This window comes from Armigeres subalbatus, chromosome 1 (genome assembly GCF_024139115.2).
Source record: "Armigeres subalbatus isolate Guangzhou_Male chromosome 1, GZ_Asu_2, whole genome shotgun sequence".
Lineage (NCBI taxonomy): Eukaryota > Metazoa > Arthropoda > Insecta > Diptera > Culicidae > Armigeres > Armigeres subalbatus.
Genome location: NC_085139.1, coordinates 307,164,063 through 307,185,177, shown reverse-complemented (window position 1 = coordinate 307,185,177; position 21,115 = coordinate 307,164,063). Strand labels below are relative to the sequence as shown.

Sequence of the window (21,115 nt, the reverse complement as noted above, 5' to 3'; positions counted from 1 at the left end):
ATGATTATACTGCAATCGAATTGAGGGGAGGTACATTAAATATGTAAGGAATCCCAAAGTAATTTTGCTGCAAGAACATGAGAAAATAAAAGCAGTTTTTTTTTCCTCCCAACATCCACTTCGATCAATATTTTAGAATTTTCCAAAATATATTATGATGATAATTTATACATTTTAAACGGCATAAATGTAAAAGATTTCTTTTTAGATTTTGTTAGATTTGTTAGCTTTTGATAACTTTTGAATCTGAAGTCGAGTCCGATGGTCCTGCATTATAAGCAGGAGATCGAGCGTTTTATCCCAGGCTCGTTGTTTTGTTTTAGTTTGGATTTCTACCAAAACGATCCGTACTGTTGTTTCTTTCACACTAACAATTCCAAAAATTTCCCTAAACATATGACAAATCTGTATCTTTTTTAAGTAGGTGTTCAGCTAATCCAGTGATCGTAATTTTTACTCATTCTCACGAGAAGAGAATATTCTTTCACGCAAATTTTTACCGAGAAATTATTTTTCGGGAAAGAAACACAGGTCTTATAAGTGATAACCTTGTTTCGTTCACTTCCAGTGGCGCGTAAGCTATGAAAACTGTTAAGTGGTTATTTATGCGATTATAAAGATTATGTAAATAAATAAATAAACATTTGATTTGCTAGCAGGACTACTCATAATTTTGAGTAATCCTGCTTTTGACTGATATTTAGTAAAGCTTCCGTGGGATAAAAAAAATAGCGGGCAATACAATTTTACTTAGTAACTGGGAAGATAAAAGTTAGCTTGCACGATTTTCGCTTCTCTTCTGATTCGTTATGAGAGAGTGGTGAGTGAAAGATGTTATCATTCTCCTTCGACCCATAAACACTTGAATTCGTCTCATCAAACTTGCAACTGAAACTAAAAGTCACTATTTGGTCACTTTTTCTGCAACTGAAAGTCACTATTTGGTCCCTTTTTTCGTCAGCTTTGGTCACTAAAGTCACTATTTTGAGTGGCATTGGTTGCTACCAGCCCTGCCCTTTTGGCCAAACGACATTCGGCCAAATGACCCTAAACCTTAGGTAATGTGTATTGATTACATTAGATGTAAAAAATTCTTGCGCACGGTCCCGGAACGCTCATGCAGGCGTGCTTGTGCAGTGAACCGCGAGCGATGTTTTTTCATTAGTATTATGCGACGCTGCTCTCAGATCAGATACATGGCCGGAAGGCATTCTGTTCCGCAAATTCTTGGACAGCGGATAAAAAAATTTGTGGATGCCACCATTGAACACGCATACCGTTGTAATATCTCCTGCATCAGGCCTCTCTCAATTTTCAACTCCAACTTCCGGACTAGACCAAATTTGTTAACACCGATGCTGCACCTCTAGCAATTCACAATTCACGTTGATTTTGCTGCTATAACTTATATACGACCACATTTGATCATATTTGAGAATCATAAACTTATGCTTTGGAGGCTGCAATATCTCACATCAAGGTCTCTGATTCGCCTATTAATGAGGATTCACATCGCCGCTCATCTCGCCGGGACACCTGCCTCATGCATTATGAAGGTCTCTGAGCCTCCCCATCATAGTCGAGCCCTTCCTGCCAAAATTTATCAGCATTGAAGAATCCATTTCGCAACGTTCAAACACTTTCTCCTCGGTCACCGCGATGCACGCTTGCCTTAAGCTTCATGGAAGCCTCTAAGCCCCTCAACACAATAGAGCACTCCCTGCCACGACCACCGTTCAACAGTCGTCCCGGTCCTGTGTCTGGGGTTATCGAAGAGGTCTTCGTCAAACCATTTCCAGGCAAGAATTAAGTCTTATCGAGCAATCCTGGACCTGAAAGCCTTTTAAGTTTCAGTTTCGCTCGACGACGAGTTAACGCTGATTAAAACAGCAGTTCCATTGCATCTCCGATTCAATCATCCGACATTAATCGGGATTGCTTCAACACACGGTCATCGTCTGAAACCTTCTTCGCCAATAATCAGTATAGATTTCGACACAGTACTAAGCGTTGGTGAACAAATTCCTAAAAACCCTCGAACATCTCGCTCTGTCATCTTGAGTACATCATCCAACCCAGGACGCAAACTTGCCATCAGTCATAAGGAAGCTCATAGTCGAACCCATCCAGCCAGCGAGCCACAGTCGTCCCGGTCCTGTATTCGAGCTGGATGAGGAGGTCTTCCGCACACCATCGACAAGCAAGTACAATATAGCAACTAGGTCTTCTCTGCCTCAAAGATTTTCAACTTCCAGCATCGAACGACGAGTTACCGATGCATACCATGCACATGAGTGAATATTTTGATTTTTAAAAATAAAACCCGAAGTTTCATCAATGCATCTCAAAGATGATTAAAATTGGGTTTCGTTCTACTTTTTATTTCGAAATTTTGTGGGCTCAATTTTGAGAAAAATGAACATATTTTTACACCATAGATTTAAGACAAAAGGGGTATCTTTATGTTATATTATAGCAAATAACAAAATAAAAATTGTTAGTTTAAATTACCCACTATGCACGATCTACTCATATTCTTTGTATTGAGCTAACAATACCCGGAATCGGATGTAATACGGCGAAAATACGGCCAAAGACTTTTGCCCATATTTTTCGAGGGTGAACCCAAACTTTTGGCCGGGAGTGTAAATTACCAAATTGTGAGCGGCATCAATTCTTCCGTCGAAGAATATTGTCTAGCAGTCACTGATCAGTGCTATAACATCGTCGTCTTCATCGAAACATGGCTCAATCAGAACACGCTATCTAGTCAGGTGTTTGATTCTGGATATGAGGTTTTCAGTTGCGACCGGAGTAATAGAAATAGCCGAAAAACTTCTGGAGGAGGTGCATTGGTCGCTGTTATCGAGCCTACAGCCCAGAGCAGTCGAAGATTCGTCCTGGGAATCTCTTGAGCAGATTTAGACGTCAATCGCGATGTGTGCAGTTAAAAACACAATAGAGTTTACTTTCCCGATTGGCAGTGAAAAGCCAAACATGAGCGAAATTGTTCATTTACTGAAAATGTTGAAGACGGATTACGGCCAAATAGAGGCTGTTTAAAGAATATCGCAAGAGACAGTGGTGTTCATCAAGCTAAAACGGAGGAAGCAATGCTGCATGCATTGACTTCCAACTGGGAGGATCTAATTTTCGATTTTGGGATGGAAAAGACTGTATGCATGTTTCATGCGGGGGACTACATTCAATATATGCGCGAGTACGACCTACCCCCGGAGGTTACTGACCATATTTTATGAAGGAAACAAGAACCTCCCGTGGCACCTATGAGAGGTAGTAGAGTTCTCTGCATCTTTCTTATGTAGGTGTCCAACTAACCACCCTTCCCCTTCCTCATTCGCAAGGACGTGGCCAGGACAGATCTCGACTATTGGAAAGTGTATTGCTTTCATCTAAGACAGCGGTTCTCAACCTTTTTCTTGAGAGGTACCCCTTCGAACTATTGCTTCAAATGAGGTACCCCTATGTTTTTCAGAAACTTCTCAATTCAAATTAAGTTCGTACATCGAGCTTCCTACAGAACTTTTTTTTGACTATTGAAGGCTTCCGAGCTGCTTGAAAGTAGGATTCCGCGCCTCCTCCGAGAGAACCTTCCGAGCCTTTTGAAGAAAGGCTTCCGAGTCTTTTGAAAGGCGGTTTTCGAGCCACTTAAAAGGAGGCTTGCGAGCATCTTGAAAGGACATCTCTGAGCTGCTTGAAAGTATGCTTTCAAGCCTCTTGGAAACATAATTCCGAGCCCCATGAAGATAAATTTCCGAGTCTCTGGGAAGAAGGCTTCTAAACACCTCCAAGGGAGGTTTCCCAGCGTCTTGAAAGTAGGCTTCCAAGCCTCTTGAAAGGCCTTACGAGCCTTTTTATTGAAGGCTTTCGAGCCATTTGAAAGGAGGCTTCTCAGTATCTTAAAAGGATGCTTCTGAGCTTCTTGAAAATACGCATCCAAGCCTCTTAAAAAAGAATTCCGAGCATCTTGATGGGAGGTTTCCGAGCTCTTGAGAGGAGGCTTCCTAGCCTCTTGAAAAGAGTCTTCCGAGCTTATTGAATGGCGGCTTTTGAGTCCCCTGAAAGAAGACTTCGAAGTATCTTGAATAAACACTTTTGAGCCTTTCGATCCCAGATTTTAAGCCACTTAAAAGGAGACATTGGAGTATCTTAAATGGACGCTTCCAAGCATCTTGAAGGAAAAAATCTGAACCTCCTAAAGGGACTACCTGGAAAAACCTGGAAAGTCAGGGAAAGTCAGGGAATTTCAATTTGGACCTGGAATGTCAGGGAAAGTCAGGGAATTTTGATTGAGGTCAGGGAAAAAATCACAAAACCCAATATTGAAAATTTATAGTGATTTTCTTAATTCGAGCAAAATGTTAAACTAAGGACACGCTGAATTATTTTAATCCATTGAAAAAAGACCAATAATGGTACCAAAACTTCGGAGCAAAATTGATCTAGCGTTTTAACTGGTCATCAGACTGCATAGCCGATAAACAATACTCCGAGGCAGTTACAGTCTACAAACACTTTCACTATCAAGCTATAAAGCTTTTTCTTGTGACCGGTGGCAGTCTCTAGACTAAAAGTCTACTCCGGACCCATTCCATATACACCATTGGTAATCGAGTTTGTTTCACTAAGCAATAATACAGGTGTTAAAGCTACGTTTTTCAAATGGTCACTGTTGAGGCCTGATCCAAATTTTTTTTTTATAAAATGTATCCTTCAATATTTTAGATTATTTAGTTTGAGTGGTTTTGTGTTAAGGTTGTTTTGATTTTTTGCAGTTTCCTCAGTAGCGTTCAAGTCATGTTCCCATTAAACAAAAGAAGTTCTGAAAGTTCGTTCAAATACTGGTCATAAGACGAGTTTGTACAATTCCATTACATTCCACTGCTTTATTGTACCTTTGACAGATACGTATTTCGACCGCAACAGTAAGGACGTCTTCAGTATCTCGTACTTGACTCGACTAAGTCGAGTCGATTAAGTAATTTGTTTCCACTTACTCGTACCTGACTTGACTAAGTTGGAAATTGGTAAAAATGCGATCTATCTCGATAAATTTAAATTGCTTATTAGTAGCCAACTCTAATAATACCTTTTGATGAAAATAGTTCAGAACCGATCCACAAATAATCATCAACAATGTTCAACCTAAAACCAACAACTATATTTTTAGAAGCTTGTTTAAAGAAAACACCGAATACTATCTTTGTGGACCTTCGACAACACTCCACAGCATCGGCATCATCTCCAAACAAGATTCTGTAGGTTTTAAAAACATTTCGTGAACTTCCATTTGATGATAGGCTTATAAAGTCATTGGCCGATCCTCATGTCATTAGGTGGTCAAATTATTAGTCATGTAGAGAGAGGTCTACCTCATGCACGTAGGTGGCGGTGGTCTTAATAAAATATTTTCTCGAAACTCCATAACCATACTCGGACGCAAGTGAAGGAAAATGTTGTTGTCAATAATAATGGTTCAATTTTACATTCGCTGCTTTTGATGTTTATTTTACAATTTTATCAGGAAATATTCTGGTTGATCTTTGATCCAGAAATTAAATACTTTAGTGAAAATGCTTTAGTATTTTTTGTGAAGATAATTATTCCTTTCAGAAAATTTTCTAAATTACTTCAGAATTCTCCTGAAATATAAAAAAATCCCAAAGGATTTCCAAGAGCTCGCTCGACAGTTTAATCCTGGAGCTCCTTGATGGATGTTTAGTATTTTTTTCCATAGCTTTGCTCATAAAATTTGGTATATTGTATGGTGTGTACTCAAATTTAAATTAAAATGACTTGGTGGAAGGATTCATACAAAAAATATGCCAATGAATCTTCAAACATGTTACCACGAGTTCCTTAAAAAACTCCAATAGATGTTCCTTATAAAGTTTCATTGTGTGTTGGTGTTATACTTGTCTGACATATACTTGATAGTAGTTGAACTTTTTATAAATAAAACAATGTTGGAATTCTAAGACCATCGATTAACTTTTGGCAAAAAACTAAAAATCGATCAAATATACGGAGTAGGTGTAGCTCCCCTTAGCATATGAGCATAGCTAGGCCACTTCTTCACAAAAATGACTATTTTTATATTTTCCATGGGGCCATTGGCAAAGGCCACAATCTGCAAATATTAAACGAATTGAGCGTATTCAGATCAAAATAGTTCAAGTATTGCATGATTAGAATGTTTTTCTGGGCTTACTGTAAGTGCTGCATGGATTTATGTGAGCTTGGAGGGATTGAATTCCTGATTATCTGGAAGATTGCAACGTCCGTGACTATTTTTAGAAGTCCATTAACTCCACAGAGAGTGAATAAAAATTCTTACTCCGTAAGTATTCTTTTGAGCCAATGGAGGTTTCTCGATGTCCACGAAAATATCCAACCCGTAAGATTTTTTTAACGGTTTAGAAGGATTTCTAGAAGCTCTCACGATGGTTTGGAAGAGTTCAAAAGTCGTGTCAGTAGTCTTGGAGGTCTATTGCGACTCCAGAGGGTCCATGAGAGTTCCCAATGGTGGATGAAGGCACCAGAATGTTTATAATCAATGTTTGGAAAGATGTGAATTATAAAAACCTTTCAGGAGTTCTGCGTATTTACTTGATTCTTTATGAACGACCAGAATTACCTACGAATCTCTACATATCCTTAATGTTCTGCCTCTAGAAGTGATTAGGCATCCAGTAACTCAAGAACTCATATGGACAGAATTCAAACATGCAGAGATTTTCATATGCTTCTAGGAATTTAAAAAAAAACATTTTTTATACCTGGAATTTTTCGAGAAATGGTCTGGAAAGTCAGGGAAAGTCAGGGAATTTCATTTTCAAATTTGAGTCGACACCCTGGGGAGGCTTCAAGCCTTTTGAAAGGAGGCTTCCGAAGCACTCGAAAGGAGACTTTCAAGACTCTTGAGCTTTTTAAAAGAGCATGAGTAGTATACTTGTCACACACAAGTTTCTGTAACTCATATACGATCAAATCGAGTCACATATGTGCTGCTGCAGTCAAAGCAGTAAGGGAGTCTTCCAAGCCTTTAAAAGAAGGCTTCCAAGCCATTTGAAAGGAGGCTTCGGAGTATCTTAAATGAACGCTTCCAAGCCTCTTGAAAAAAGAATTCCGAGCCTCTTAAAGGAAGGCTTCGATCCTTTTGAAAGAAGGCTTCCGAGCAACTCAAAAGGAGGCTTCCGAGCCTCTTGGAAGAAACCTTCCGAGCTTTTTTAAGAGAGCCTTTCGAGCCTTTTGGATGAAAGCATGCTTTCAAATCACTTAAAAGAGGTTTCTGAGCCTCTTAAAAGAAGGCTTCGAGCCACTTAAAATTAGGCTTCTGAGTATCTTGAAAGGACGCTTCTGAGGCTTTCGAGAGTATTGTTCTTAGCCTTTTGAAAGAAGAATTCCGAGCCTCTTTAAAGGTGGGCCTCCGAGCCTCTTGAAGGGAGCATTCCGAGCCCTTTGAAAAGAGCTTTCCGAGCCTTTTAAAAGAAGGAGAAAAGAAAAAAAGAAAGTTTAAAGATAAAAGCTTAAAGAAGACTCCCGGGCCTCTAAGAAGGAGGCTTCCGAGCCACTTGAAAGTATGCTTCCAAGCCTTTTAAAAAGAGGCTGTCGAGTCTGTTGAAAATGCCTTCCGAGCCCCTTGAAAAGATCCTTCCGAGGCTTTTAAAAGAAGCAGAAAAAAACAAGAAAGTTTATTGGAAAAGCCTAAAAGAAGGATTCCGGGCACCTTGAAGGAAAGTTTCCGAACCTCTTAAAATTAGGCTTTCGGGTCTCTTGAAAAGAGCCTTCCGGGGCTCTTTAAAAAAGGCTTCTGAACCTTTTGAAAGGAGTCCTCCTGCTTGGAAGGAGGCTTCCGAGAAGCGTAGAAGGATGCTTCCAATTTTCTTGCAACGAAGCAGCTGAGCTTTTCAATGAAAAAGCCTCCATGTATCTCAAATGAGGGCTTCTGAATCTGTAGACTCTAGATTTTAGTTAAGAATCATATTCTTAACATATTATTGAACACTAGTTTATTTGTGGACGCAGTAGCGCCCGTGACAAGTGTTTAATTCATGCATTAAAAAAATTCAAAATTTTCAACGTCTGTTGTCTGTGATTTTTTCATCAAATGCTGTGTCTGGTTGTCTAAGGTTGTCACTGAATTTGTTTTCTGCATCTGATAGTAAAAAAGAATTGAAGTGTCAAATATTTTATTTTTTGTAAGAATTTCCCCGCGTTTTGTTCATTCGAGGTTTTGCCCTTTTGATCTTTTGTGACACAGCCCTTTATTCATTGTACTGGTTGTGGAGGGCAGGATTCAATAGGCCATGATTTACTGATCGCCGTGCATTTTATGTACAACACAATGTTTTGAAATAAAAAAAATCTAAATTATCAAAACTTTATCAATAAGTTCTGATTAAAATTGGAATTCATCCGCCATTACGCATTTTTGTCGGAGGTACCCCCTGGGCCCGGCGAAGGTACCCCCAGGGGTACATGTACCCCAGGTTGAGAACCGCTGATCTAAGAGATAGTGATTAGTCCCAAATCAATATCTGTGGTAACGAAGGAAAGTGATGCTACTCTCATACAATAGTCTAGGCACAGAAACAGACGTCTCACTTAGAACAAAATGCAATCAAAATCATCGTCACGAAAGCATTGTCGTCCAATGCTAAAATCACGATGTGGAGCCAAGCGGCAACCAGATGGCGGTAGTGCGTAAACGCCAAGCTTAAGTAAAAATTAAGGTAGTGCCATCGGTGGCCGATTGACCACCTACAAAAAATAAAGCAATAAAAAGTGAACGATGGAACATGTGTTAAGTAAGACGTCTGTTTATCTGGGGTCTAGGCTTGTAGGGGAACAAAGGGCAATATGGACACCATAAGGTTATAATCAATATTAGGTGATTTAAATTGAATATAATTCGGATTTCTAGCAATTACATCACAAGGCCGGATTTATGGGGGGGCCGGGGGGGCCGTGGCCCCGGGCCCCACAAATCTTCTGTACCAAAACCAACCTTTTTTGTACATTTTGGGGCCCCCACATACCGTCGGCCCCGGGGCCCCTTTCCGGCTAAATCCGGTCCTGTAACATGATACTATTACTCATTAACTACTAGTTCTGTTTTGAATCGTATTGAAAGTAAGGCAATTTCAATCAAATAGGACGATTTTGTAAAAGGTAATTTTTCACAACTCTCGGGAAGGTAGCGGGACAGATTGGACACCCCCATGGGGCAGTATGGACCAGGGTTGGTGATTTCTCACACTGCGTCTTGTAATGTGTAGAGATTTTATAAGTAAAGAGTGTATTGAGTGTATTGATAGACGAGCTCGGTGGTCTAGTGGCTACCGCTTCTGCCTTATGAGCAGGAGGTCGTGGGTTCAATTCCAGGCTTGTCCCTTTCCTACTTTGTATTTCTATCTTAGTTCTTTCTGTGTTTCACGTTATACCAAAACGATTCCTACTGTTATAACCTTCCACACAATCCCAAAACCTCCCGTGGCACCTATGAGAGGTCGTAGAGTTCTCTGCATCTTTCTTAAGTAGGTGTCCAACAAACCATCCTTCCCCTTCCTCAGCATTCGCAAGGACGTGGCCAGGACAGATCTCGTCTATTGGAGAGTACATTGCTTCCATCTAAGAGTTAGTGATTGGTCCTAAATCAATATCTGTGGTAACGGATGAAAGTGATGCTACTCTCATACAATAGTCGTGGCTTGTACCACCTACGAATTTGTGCGAACTGCTAAATGCTAATGCTAATGCTAATGCTAAAGAGTGTATTGAGTGTATTGATTGATTCACACTCGAGAGCGTTCACACGTGCGTGTGATTGAAGCCGAGAAAAACATGATCGATAAAGAGTGAGAATATTTTCGGTCGCGTGTATTTTGCTGTTGTGTATAAAAAGGTCTATGTTTAGGCGCTCACAACAACGTATTTACATGGAAGATTTAGAACATAGCCTAAATGTATGCATTTTGGTAAACAGCAAATTGCCATTTTCCTGTACTCTTTACACTTGTGGGCTTGTGTGATGAAGAGTGGGTATGACACACGCTCTTTCATACAAAGATAAAGTGTATTTCTGCACAATACACTCGGATAACAGATCGAGAAAGAGAAGTTTTTACACATTCTCTTGAATACTCCTCAGAGCGAACCAACCCTGAATTGGACACCCTTATAAAATATGAAGAAAATTATCTTACTCGTGATTATATGCCATGGTAACCTATTTTATGGATCATCCAACAAAAATATTACCCAATTGTTCATCTTCCTGTCATGTTTTTATATTAGACACCTAAAATTGTGTTTGGATCATCAACCTATTTCCCTCTTCTTAAGCAAGGTCATATATGGTTGTTTTCTATTTTAATTTCATGGTGAATAGAAGAAGATTGATTACGTAACGCGAAAGTTTGCCACTTTTAGGACTATACTATACAGGACATGAATCGGAAAAGGAAACTAAGTTTGTTATGGATGTCTCCAGTCCGAATACCTACTGAGAAATCTGATAGAAAACGTGCGAGTGAAAGTGACTACCCGACGTGTGAAATGCTAGAGACGGCGAACAATAGAGAATCGGAGGAGCAGTGGATGACCCAGCGGAAGAAAAAAAACCCTTTAATAGGGTCAAAACCCCGTCCTTTACGCTCCCTAAGAAAAACTATTATAAAATGTTTATCAAATATTTTCATATTAAAAAGTTTATGGCTCCGTTGAGTTGTTTTATACGACATCTGACTGAGCCTATCAAATATACGAAATAGAAAAAAAAAACAAGATATTTTCATTACTTATTACAAACTCTAGGACTGGTAAAATGTGTAAGCTTATGGTTCCTTGAATTATATGAAAAACAATAGAACGATTGAGTAAACTCTATCAAAACGCAAACTACGAAAGACGCCATGTGTGCGGGCCTGAATCAATCAAACAAGCGCTGCAAGAAAGTGGGTTAGCTGGGAAATAACTCTGTTCGGCGTGTGATCGCCATTGTTTCAAAACTGTTCAGTAGACTGAGCGACACCGCTCGCAGTAACGAAACTCACCTGAGGAGTGAATGCAAAAATACGATCCTTGAGCGAGTACAGCTTACTGGTGCTGAGGATACCGACGTCACGCGATTTACGACCGCTGAGGCCGAGTTTTTTGTTGCGACCCAAGTAGGTGTAAAGATGGCTCAACACCCGAGCCGGTTGCACTTCGATCGGGGTCACATCCGCGATGGTTTGTACGTGGATGCCATGTTCGGCCAGTTTGTCTCGAATGTCGTTATCTTCGGCCAGGATGACCACCTGAACGACGACATCCGGCTTCTTCTGGGCACCTAGCCGACGATTCAACGGATCGAGCTCTCCAACGGCCAGGAATCCCTAAAAATTACATCAAATAATATGCAAAATTGAAACAATTAAGTTTATGTTATTCAATTTCAACCAACTTACTTCCTGAAGCAGCTTCCCCAAAATGTACAGCGACTGACCCCAAAGAAAGGGGCATCGCCCAACGACCATACGTTGCTGTGACCCAGGATTTTTATACTCGGCGCCAACTACTTCCCCCGGTACGGCGTACAGTTCCGGCACCAATTTCATCCCTTCTTCCGACTTGACCAAAATGTCCTCAAGCTTCTGTGTGTACTCCGACACCGATTCTTTGTCATTTTGAAACTCTTTGTTCAGAATCAGGTAACAGAAGAACAAGGGCCATTCGCACTCAATCTTTTCAAACATGCGCAGCTCCCAACGTTCGTAATACAACCGCGTGTTGTCCTCTTTAGGTGTTTTGTAACCATCCCGAAGGAAACGTTTGCATCCGAAACGTCCCTGAAGTCGGTTGATGATCGCCTCCTGAGTGGACTCAATCAACTGCGGATCATCACAAGCAAAAGCGGGGAATCCAATCACCGACAGCAATCCCGCGTCCAATTCTTTACTATTTGATTCTCTCGGGAGCATAGACTGTAGCACCGCCTGACACTTGTGGGCCTCATCAGCCAGCACGTGAATCACACTTCCAGAGCCACCGCGAGCACCGAACAAATCCAGCTCGTTCATTGCCTCCAATGCAGCTTTGGCCATACCAATCGAGCTGGCGTTCAACTCCGTTTGACCATGATTTGACTTGTCGCCCCGCTCCCAAATTCCATAATCCGGAATGCAGTAAGCCGACTCAATATAGAAAACCAAATTCTGGATGAACGACACCTCATCCAACGAAAATACGATTTGCAGCCCAGAGGCCGTCATCTGGGCCAGAATAAGCAAATACAGCGAAATGGCATCGATTTGCAGATGACCCCACGCTTCGTCTCCCACGACCGGTTGGCCGTTCTTGCTCGAGTACTTGGCGTGCAGCGAGTCAAGCGGATTCTGCGTCGTCTTGAAGCGCTCGACCTTCTCCTTCTGATTCATCATGGCCATCAGCAGGCCCCGCATCAGTTTGACGCAGCACTGCTCCAGCTCGTACGCCTTGGCGCGGTCCTCGTCCTGATCGGCAATCTTTTTGTACGCCATCGACAAACCCCACACGGCCAAGATGCAGTAGACATTGTCCCGGATCTGGAAGGAGAGCAGACGTCGTGGGGATTAGAGATTCATCCATTGGTAAGTTTATTGAGAAACACGAAAGCAAAGTGCCAAAGATAGATGAAATCAGTTTACATAGGAAGATTAATCTAATAGAAAGCAATAAAACACGAATTGATAGACACACCACCCGTTGTGCAATTGTTACAGCCTTGTAAGGAGGAGATTTACACACTGAAATAGCTTTCCACGTCCACTTCCGACTAAAAGCGGATATCGACAGAAATTTTAATAAAACATCTTAACCTGTCCCGTTAGAGCGTGACAATTTATGTCTTTTTTACCGCGTATGTTTGCTATAATTCGCTATTTTCTTATTTAAAAAACTTGACAAATTCTTTGCCACGGATTGTTTAAAAAGTTTTAGCGTGTCTTCGGAAAAGAAAAATACGTTCTCTTAATTTTAAATTTGATGAGAATTTTGTTAAACTCATACTGAAAAAGAATTATTTTATATAAGCTGTTACTTAGCATTTTACACAAAATTGCATTTTTTACCCCTTTTTCTACAAATTCAATCTTCCTAGATTTAAAGACGTTGTTTGTAGCTAATTTAGTCCAAGTGAAAACTTAATTCTTAATACATTCATAACGATAAACACAAAGCCTTTCTTCAACTTTTTTTATTCATTCATTCGACTTCACGAGTTTGAATAAAGGAATAGATACAACACGTTAATTAATATACCCTTGTTAAGATTAGCAATACACGAAAATAGCATTCGGCCAAAGATGTGCGAGTCACGAATTTAAGAAATCAAACGAACCTAAGCTCTAGCATCACACAACGGTTTATGTTTCGTATGCAAATTACAAACAAGTTTGCTAAGGTGCAAAAACTTCTAACAGATTAATAGACGTTGCTCTTACAGCTGATCCAAGTCCTCTGCCGCACTGGCAGCGCTGCATTGCACATTAATACAATAAATGTATGTAAATATGCTTAGTCATAGAGCAGATAAACAGACATACATGGAATCGATCAAAATTATCATTAAAGAACACCCATCAAACGTCTGTAGATAACAGAACTATCACAACTATAATAGGAGAAAACAATACAAACATTATGACCTTTAAACACATTTTCGCGTGCTATATCTGTTTGTCTGTGGTCATCTGAACAATAGATTTGAACATAAAGATAACAGCGAATGGAATCCTTTTGGTCTTTCTTCCGTAGCAAACTCACCCAAGCGTGCTGCGTCTGTGGACTGGCCGGGAAAAGCCCAGTCACTGGCTGCTGATGGGACATGATCAAACGGTGAACAATCCGCTGATAGGAGTCCAGCCGGACTCCCGAGTTGCTTCGGCTTCTCATCCTCACTCGCTGCACAAGAACCTGGAACTGAATTTAAGCAAAATTTAAAAATCTCGCCCACGGAATCGCCCCCATTCGCCAACTGGAAACCCACCTCAACGTAGACAATCCTTCTTTCTTTTCTCCTTCCCCCCCTTCCTTCTTCCGACCAGACAGGAAAAACGTTCTCGACGAGCGACGAGAGAGCAAAATGAACGCACACCACACGCGAACTAGAATTGCACTTTCCGAGCACTTGCTCCGTCCAAACGAACCGAATTTTACCTGCTTCCGAAGCGGCACTCACTGGCACTACCGGGAAATACTAGTTCCAAGCACGGTTCTGGATCATTTCACTCCGATTGCGCGAAGAAAAAGTTCTGCTGTCCGCGGTGATGGTTCTGCGATGGAAAACGAGCGTAGAATGTCACTTGAATGTCAATTCAATCATCTGCTGCGGTGCCGAAATGGCATTCGCACTGAACAAGAAGGCACTGTTTTGATGGGGCTGGTGGGTGGGGAAGCTACGACGGTATGAAAGGAAAACGGGAAAAATGGAGTGACTCTTTGCTTGTTTTATTTTGGTCCGGTTTTTCGCGCAGGGGTAGATAATTTTGTGAACGGAAAGGGTCGTACACAAGCTACGTCACCTTTCTTATACCATGTTCACACCTGAAATGTTCGCACATCCCGGCCAACCATTGTCAAACTTCTTCAAAGTTATTTATCTAATGCCTTGTTCAGATTACAGCTGAATAACATGTTATTCGAAGGTGTTACTTCTGAATAACAAAACCGTTCGCACTGGCATTAAAGGTAATACTTCTTGACAGCTGACAGCTTGTGTCAAGAAGAAAATTTTTCGAGCAGTTTGTTGTTTGTTTACAATGTTTGCATAGAAAACTGAAAACAAAGTTTATTTTTTTTAGCTTAGCTTCGTTTTGAATCACTACTAATCGATCTAATTTTCTCTTTTTAAAGTTTCAAAACTGAAAACCACGGTTTAAATTACGTGGAGAGCAGCCAAAATGACTGCTCTTGCCTTCCGGTTGTAGACCCCAGTTCACTCCTCGTAGAACTTAACTCGTAAAGCAGGCCTCGTACAGCTTAACACGTTCATTTAAAATGAATTGACCAGAAAAACGGAAAGAAGGAGCTTAAACGTAGTTTATCCGTAGTTTGACGGACCCTCCGATTGGCTACCGGAACATCATTACATCCTATGTGTACATTACATGACGGAAGATCATCAGCAGCATCAAACGAAATCCCTTCAGTTTGGACCGTCGTCATCAACGTCCGCGACCAATTCCTATCTGGGAGGTGCCGAAACAACATCTCGACGAGAGCACACAAACAGCACCACGGATTACTATGGCTTTCTTCATCGAAACAGGAATTCCGTGATGGTGACGTTAAAAAGAGATTCGACCCACTTCAAATTGCATTGCAACTCCCGCCACTTTCGCCGGAAGGGGAACGAATGCGATGCAGTATCACAAGAGGCCCATGCTGAATCACCATGCCGGAGAACTGGAGGATAAATAGATAAGTTCAAAACGATGAACCTGATTCTGGATCAATGCACCACATTATGTAATGCACAGCCCGGATTAAAGTGGTCAACTTGATAGATCCTCATCATGGGCGATATTAGTTAACACAAACTAGTTAGATTTTGGCCAACTTCTATTTCTAAATGTAAATCATGGTGCCATGAACCTTATTTATTTACTCAGACTAAGGCCGGAGTGCCCTGTGCAGTGCATAAATGTCTTCCGTGTTATCTCTTATGTTGTTCGTAATTATTCGTTTTACAGGCGGCTTATTGAGTCTGCGCAAACTTTACTGTCTCGTCTCATCGCAGCGCCGTCGTGCCAAGTCTGTTTAGTGTTCCACCTAACGCCAGGACTTGGGCTTGTACGCTTTGAGCAACACACGGTCGCTTTGGTGGAGCCTGCTTGCGCATACATGCTGTCAAACCACACCACAACTCGCAGTGGGTCTGGGGAAGGATCGTAAAACCCTTGGACCTAGTCCTTGCTGCCATGAACTTATACTTCCCTTAAATGCATAACGGTCCCATGTGGATAGGTATTTAAACATGAAATATTTATGCAATTATGAGTAGTACACTGCCATCATGCGCTTATTTGTCCCATGTTTGCTGGGATTTCCTATATACATGGGACAGTTATGCGTATAACGGCAGTACAGGTCTGCTTCTGTAGGATTTCAATCTATATAATGTTTGTTTGCAGAATTCGTTTTCGCCCGTACGTTTGGAGGCCCATACAGTTCTTCCCATTTTCGAATATCAGCTGGTACTATAGGTCTCTAGTGGCACCGACGATGGAGCTCGGCCCATTGAGATCCAAAGACGAGCTTTCGTTAAGCTGCTTGAGTTTGTATATTAGATAGCTCTATGACAGCTGGTCATTCACGTGCTTCTTGTTCCTAAACATACATCGATACCATACCATAGGAATCAATGATTAGTCACTCCTATCAGGATCTAATCGATGAAAAACAATAGTACCTAACGATAGGATGCTTGCCTCAGGTGCGATCGGACAAGATCCCGTTGTTGAACCAGAGCGCATTGTACTATGCCTCGATGAGGACAACAATATTCTCAAGGGTCCCCGTTTATTTTTGTGATTCCATAGAATTTGAAAAACTTTTTCAAGAACACTTGTTGACGGACAAAAGATGATGTGCATTCTCGTTTACGACAGCAAAATCCATTCGTTCAAAAGAGGAGATATGTAGTCAAATGTGAAAGTTACGGTACCTTAACGGCCGTTATACGCATAATTGTCCCATGTTTGCTGGTATTCCTATGTCCATGGGGCAGTTATGCGTATAACAGCAGTTAAGTATTGCGAAGAAGAGGATCGAATAGTAGAGTGAGCATCTCGACCTTCGGGAGTTTTTCGATTTCATTCTTCTGATGGCCGTTTGGATGTAACTTTACTGCCTATGATCGCATATCAACTCCTGATATTCTAGCTAATAATTCGTTCAATCACAAACCGCCTAGACCAGTATTTCTTAAACTTCTTGCATTTGCGTCCACCTTGTTGTTTGTTGATTCGGTCGTGTGCTTTTTGGCCTTTTGCCGTTCTTGGTAGACTCGTAAATTGATCAGTTACATGTAATTAGACATGCCAAATATTGAACGTGTTCAACTTTCCTTTCATTCAAGTGATATAAAGAAAGGCATTCGTTCATTTAGTGTTGAAAGCAAGATACTTGTGCAATCTACTTGTATGTACTTAGTATAATGCATGTTCTACCAGGATAAGTAAATTGAGCAAGTCATTTGAAATGGACTTCAAAACTTGTTAATGAGGAGAAGGAAAAAGAACCAGTTTATGTTTGGCAAATCAAATTAATTCACCGAGTTATTCAATTCACATTTCTAATTTACACTCTTAGCCCGTGCGGCCCTCCTTAGCCGTGCGGTAAGACGCGCGGCTACAAAGCAAGACCATGCTGAGGGTGGCTGGGTTCGATTCCCGGTGCCGGTCTAGGCAATTTTCGGATTGGAAATTGTCTCGACTTCCCTGGGCATAAAAGTATCATCGTGCTAGCCTCATGATATACGAATGCAAAAATGGTAACCTGGCTTAGAAACCTCGCAGTTAATAACTGTGGAAGTGCTTAATGAACACTAAGCTGCGAGGCGGCTCTGTCCCAGTGTGGGGATGTAATGCCAATAAGAAGAAGAAGAAGAAGAATTTACACTCAACGGAAACATATTTTCCCAAAGGTTTCATCCTGTGGTCGATAATGTGAGGATTAGGTCAATTTACTTTATAGTCTTAATTGCTTTTATTTACCCCAGTTGTTCTATTCTTGAAGATTTACCAAATTAAGTTATTTCAATTACTATCATTCAACGACTGGAATTTTCAAGTATCGGAATTCATATTCTAATTTTACCATGCTGATGCATTTATTAGTTTAATCGATAACGTCATAAAAGCTACTTTCCATAAATTAGTGCCACAATTTCCAAAACAAAAGCTTACGCCAACAATTTGTCCTAGATCGTATATTGGAATTGTTCGAACACAGGATTACATAAAATGAGTTAAGTGCGTTGCCAGACTGGCCAGACGTGGCTCACAATGAAACCGAACTTTCAAAGTTGCTTTCTATCTAAGTCCTAATTGTATATTGTTGTACGAACGGAGTCTTACCAAATCGAATAAAAAACCTACGAAATACTACCATATTTTCCTAACAAATTTCTGTGTAAGTGACTATGCGAGAATGCGCATCAGACTACGTTCGAAAGCGCGTACGTACGTTAACAAGAATGAGAGTGAATATGTTCTCCATCCAAGAATAAATACACGACTTTTTCCCTTTTCAAACTCTGGGTACTGTTGGATATAATTTAGATGTCCTTTGGAAGATCCCAGCACAAACGATCTCTCGTCGCAGATTTATTTATTTTCTTAGAATACAAGTAGTTCATAAAAGTCTTCTCCACTCGATCCATGGCTGCCCGTCCCCAACCACGCAGTCTACATCGTCCTCCATCTGATCGATCCACCTTGCTCGCTGCGCACCTCGCCTTCTTGTGCCTGTCGGATCGTTGTCGAGAATTATTTTCACCGGATTACTATCCTCCATTCTGGCTACGTGTCTGACAGCTGATGTAACTCGTAGTTCATTCGCCTTCTCCACGTACCGTCCGCCATCTGCACCCCACCGTAGATGGTACGCAACACTTTCTTTTCAAAAACTCCAAGTGCGCGTTGGAGCATCGTCCAGGTCTCGTGAGGACTATCGGTTTAATAAGGGGTTTGTAGATAGTAAAAACAAGTTCGGTACGGCGGCAAACTCTACTCGATCAGAGCGTCTTGCGGAGTCCAAAGTATGTATAGTTTCCAGCCACGATGCGTCTCCGAATTTCCCTGCTGGTATCATTTTCGGCAGTCACCAGTGAGCCCAAGTACACGAATTCTACGACCGTCTCAATTTCGTCGCACCAGAATAATCTCGTGGTGAGTGGCTAGTTGTCTTCTCTTGAACCTCGTCCTGTCATGTCTGATGTAGGCTTCTCAAAGTTACGTGCCATAACATCATTGTCGCCGGCGAAACCAAATAACTGAATGGGCTTCGGGAAAATCGAACCACTCGTGTCAATGCCTGGTCTTCGTATGACTCCCTCCAAAGCGTTGTCGATGAATAGATGATGCGTGGGTACATTTTATTCAAGGCATTTCTGCGATATCTGGAGTACGGTGAACACCTGTTCTGGTTCGCCCATAATCACTCCTGGGTCTTGTCCATCGTGGCCCCACGAACTCTCTTGCAATAGGTGTTAATCGACGGCATAGAATTTGGGAGAGTACCTTGTAGGCGGCAATGTTTAGCTCTCGTCGCTGATATCTAGAATAGAAAAAAAAACACATCAGAAACGTTCGTAGTACAGAAAAGTGTAAACAGAGTTTTTGCCTTTTCTCGTACTACAAAGTTGAACCGAGAGCCTATAGGAAGTATTACTCCAAATTAGAATTTTAGATAGATGGCCCGGAAACCTATAATGTTATATATCAATCATCGCAGCTGAACGAACTGATGTGATGTCTTTGTGTTCTTGGTTTGTACACTATGGTGCAAAATTGATTGGACAAAAGATTTACAAATAAAATAGTCAATATTGATAAGCTGCGACTAACTCCCTGTTATGTGCTCAAATTTTGTCAAAATGTGCACAAGTTTTGTCAGAGAACTAGAAATATCCTGAGTTTTACGTATAAAAATACCAAATTTATTGAAACATTGATCGAAGGGTGACAACGCAAAATGAAATCGTACAAAAATTAGTGGCTCCTTTTGTTTTTTCATGGTGCCGTCGAGGCAAATACAAATTGATTCCACTATAAATCCCTTTAAAAATCTCATCAGACCCACAGAAGGATTTCGGGTTACCGGATGGGATGATTTTTGTCAAAACTTTCTTGACCTTTAAAGCCTCGTAACTGTCGTAACAAATAAATATACATAGGGGAGCGTCCACAAATTACATAACGCTTAGAGGGGGAGGGGGGTTCAGCGAAATGTGACGATCCATACAAAATTTTCAGATGTTCAATACAAAAAGTGTGACATAGGGGGGTTGAAAATGCTCAATTTTTGCGTTGCGTAATTAATGGATCTTCCCTAGGTACTTATATACTTTTTCTCATTGTCGGTTGTCTCCTGCAGACTTACAAGCCTCTGATAGAAATCTATATTCCACAGCCAAATCTCGAAAGTTTTTAACAGCACATGAGGCAGAAAAAAATTTTTAGGCTATTTTTAGTGGAATGTATTCAACCGTCTGAGACGAGTTAGGTACTTACGTATCTGCGTAAGATAACAAAACGTAGTGGAATTAAATGGAGAGTACTTAACTCGTCTTAGGGCCGATTTCTTCACCTCCGCTTAGTGCTTAAACCAGGATTGTGCGTATGGGTAAGCACCGCTTAAGAGTTAAGCGGATGTGAAGAAATTGGCCTTTAGACGGTTTAGCAAATGAGGGATTTTTAAAGTTACTTACACGTGCTTAGTACCCTCTTTGGCGGTGTGCAAGAGAACGATATGTGGCGACGAAAGATGAACCACGAGCTTGTCCAACTCTACGACAAACGCAGAATCCAGAAGCAACACGGCGAGCTTGGTGGGCGGACCAAGTACACGTCGATTTGATGAGTATAGGGCGCATCCGAGAATGAAAAGATGTTGGCTCGAACCTGAAAAATAAAAGTCGTTTTAGGTGCGAACTGTTTTTAAATTTTCTTACCTTACCACTGAATTCCGATTTCCAAAGGCGATTGGGATAATTACTTTATTTTTTTTTTCATTAAACAATCATGCCACACTGAAGAAAACATATTCGAGGCGAGAAAATATTAAAAAAAAAATATTAGCCCGGCGGATCATTTTACATATTTTTGATTTGTTTTTTAAATCTTTTGAATTATGCTACGTTTAGACAAGGCAAGTGAATTGAGCAAGTCGCTGGAATCGATCGCGAACTGAACATGTAAACACCTTAATTCAATTCAATTAAGGTGTTTACACGTTCAGTTTGCGTTCGATTCAAGCGACTTGCTCAATTCACTTGCCTTGTCTAAACGTAGCATTATTCAAAAAATGATTCAAGTGTGTTCCCCCTGAATTTCCCTCTATTCTC

The 21,115-nt window shown here is 41.0% G+C and overlaps 1 protein-coding gene and 1 long non-coding RNA gene across 6 annotated transcripts in view; both read right to left on the bottom strand.

Moving 5' to 3' along the window:
- The window catches only part of LOC134207882 (probable phosphorylase b kinase regulatory subunit alpha), a 48,259-nt gene extending 33,825 nt beyond the window's left edge, over window positions 1–14,434 (bottom strand). For 3 of the 5 annotated variants that reach the window (XM_062683882.1, XM_062683885.1, XM_062683884.1), the window contains exons 1-4: window positions 14,033–14,434; window positions 13,810–13,965; window positions 11,475–12,590; window positions 11,079–11,402 (exon numbers count right to left, since the gene is read on the bottom strand). In XM_062683882.1, coding sequence (XP_062539866.1) covers window positions 11,079–11,402; window positions 11,475–12,590; window positions 13,810–13,938 — 1,569 coding nt within the window. In that variant the 5' untranslated portion in view covers window positions 13,939–13,965; window positions 14,033–14,434. The remainder of the gene's footprint in view (window positions 1–11,078; window positions 11,403–11,474; window positions 12,591–13,809; window positions 13,966–14,032) is intronic. The other 2 variants (XM_062683883.1, XM_062683881.1) reach the window with 2 other exon arrangements.
- A 3,912-nt stretch (window positions 14,435–18,346) lies between these two features.
- LOC134217524 (uncharacterized) lies at window positions 18,347–20,863 on the bottom strand. The gene is made up of 2 exons (XR_009981077.1): window positions 20,480–20,863; window positions 18,347–19,326 (listed from the first exon to the last, which is right to left on the bottom strand). It is a non-coding gene; the product is annotated as an uncharacterized LOC134217524 (long non-coding RNA).
- Window positions 20,864–21,115: the final 252 nt, after the last annotated feature.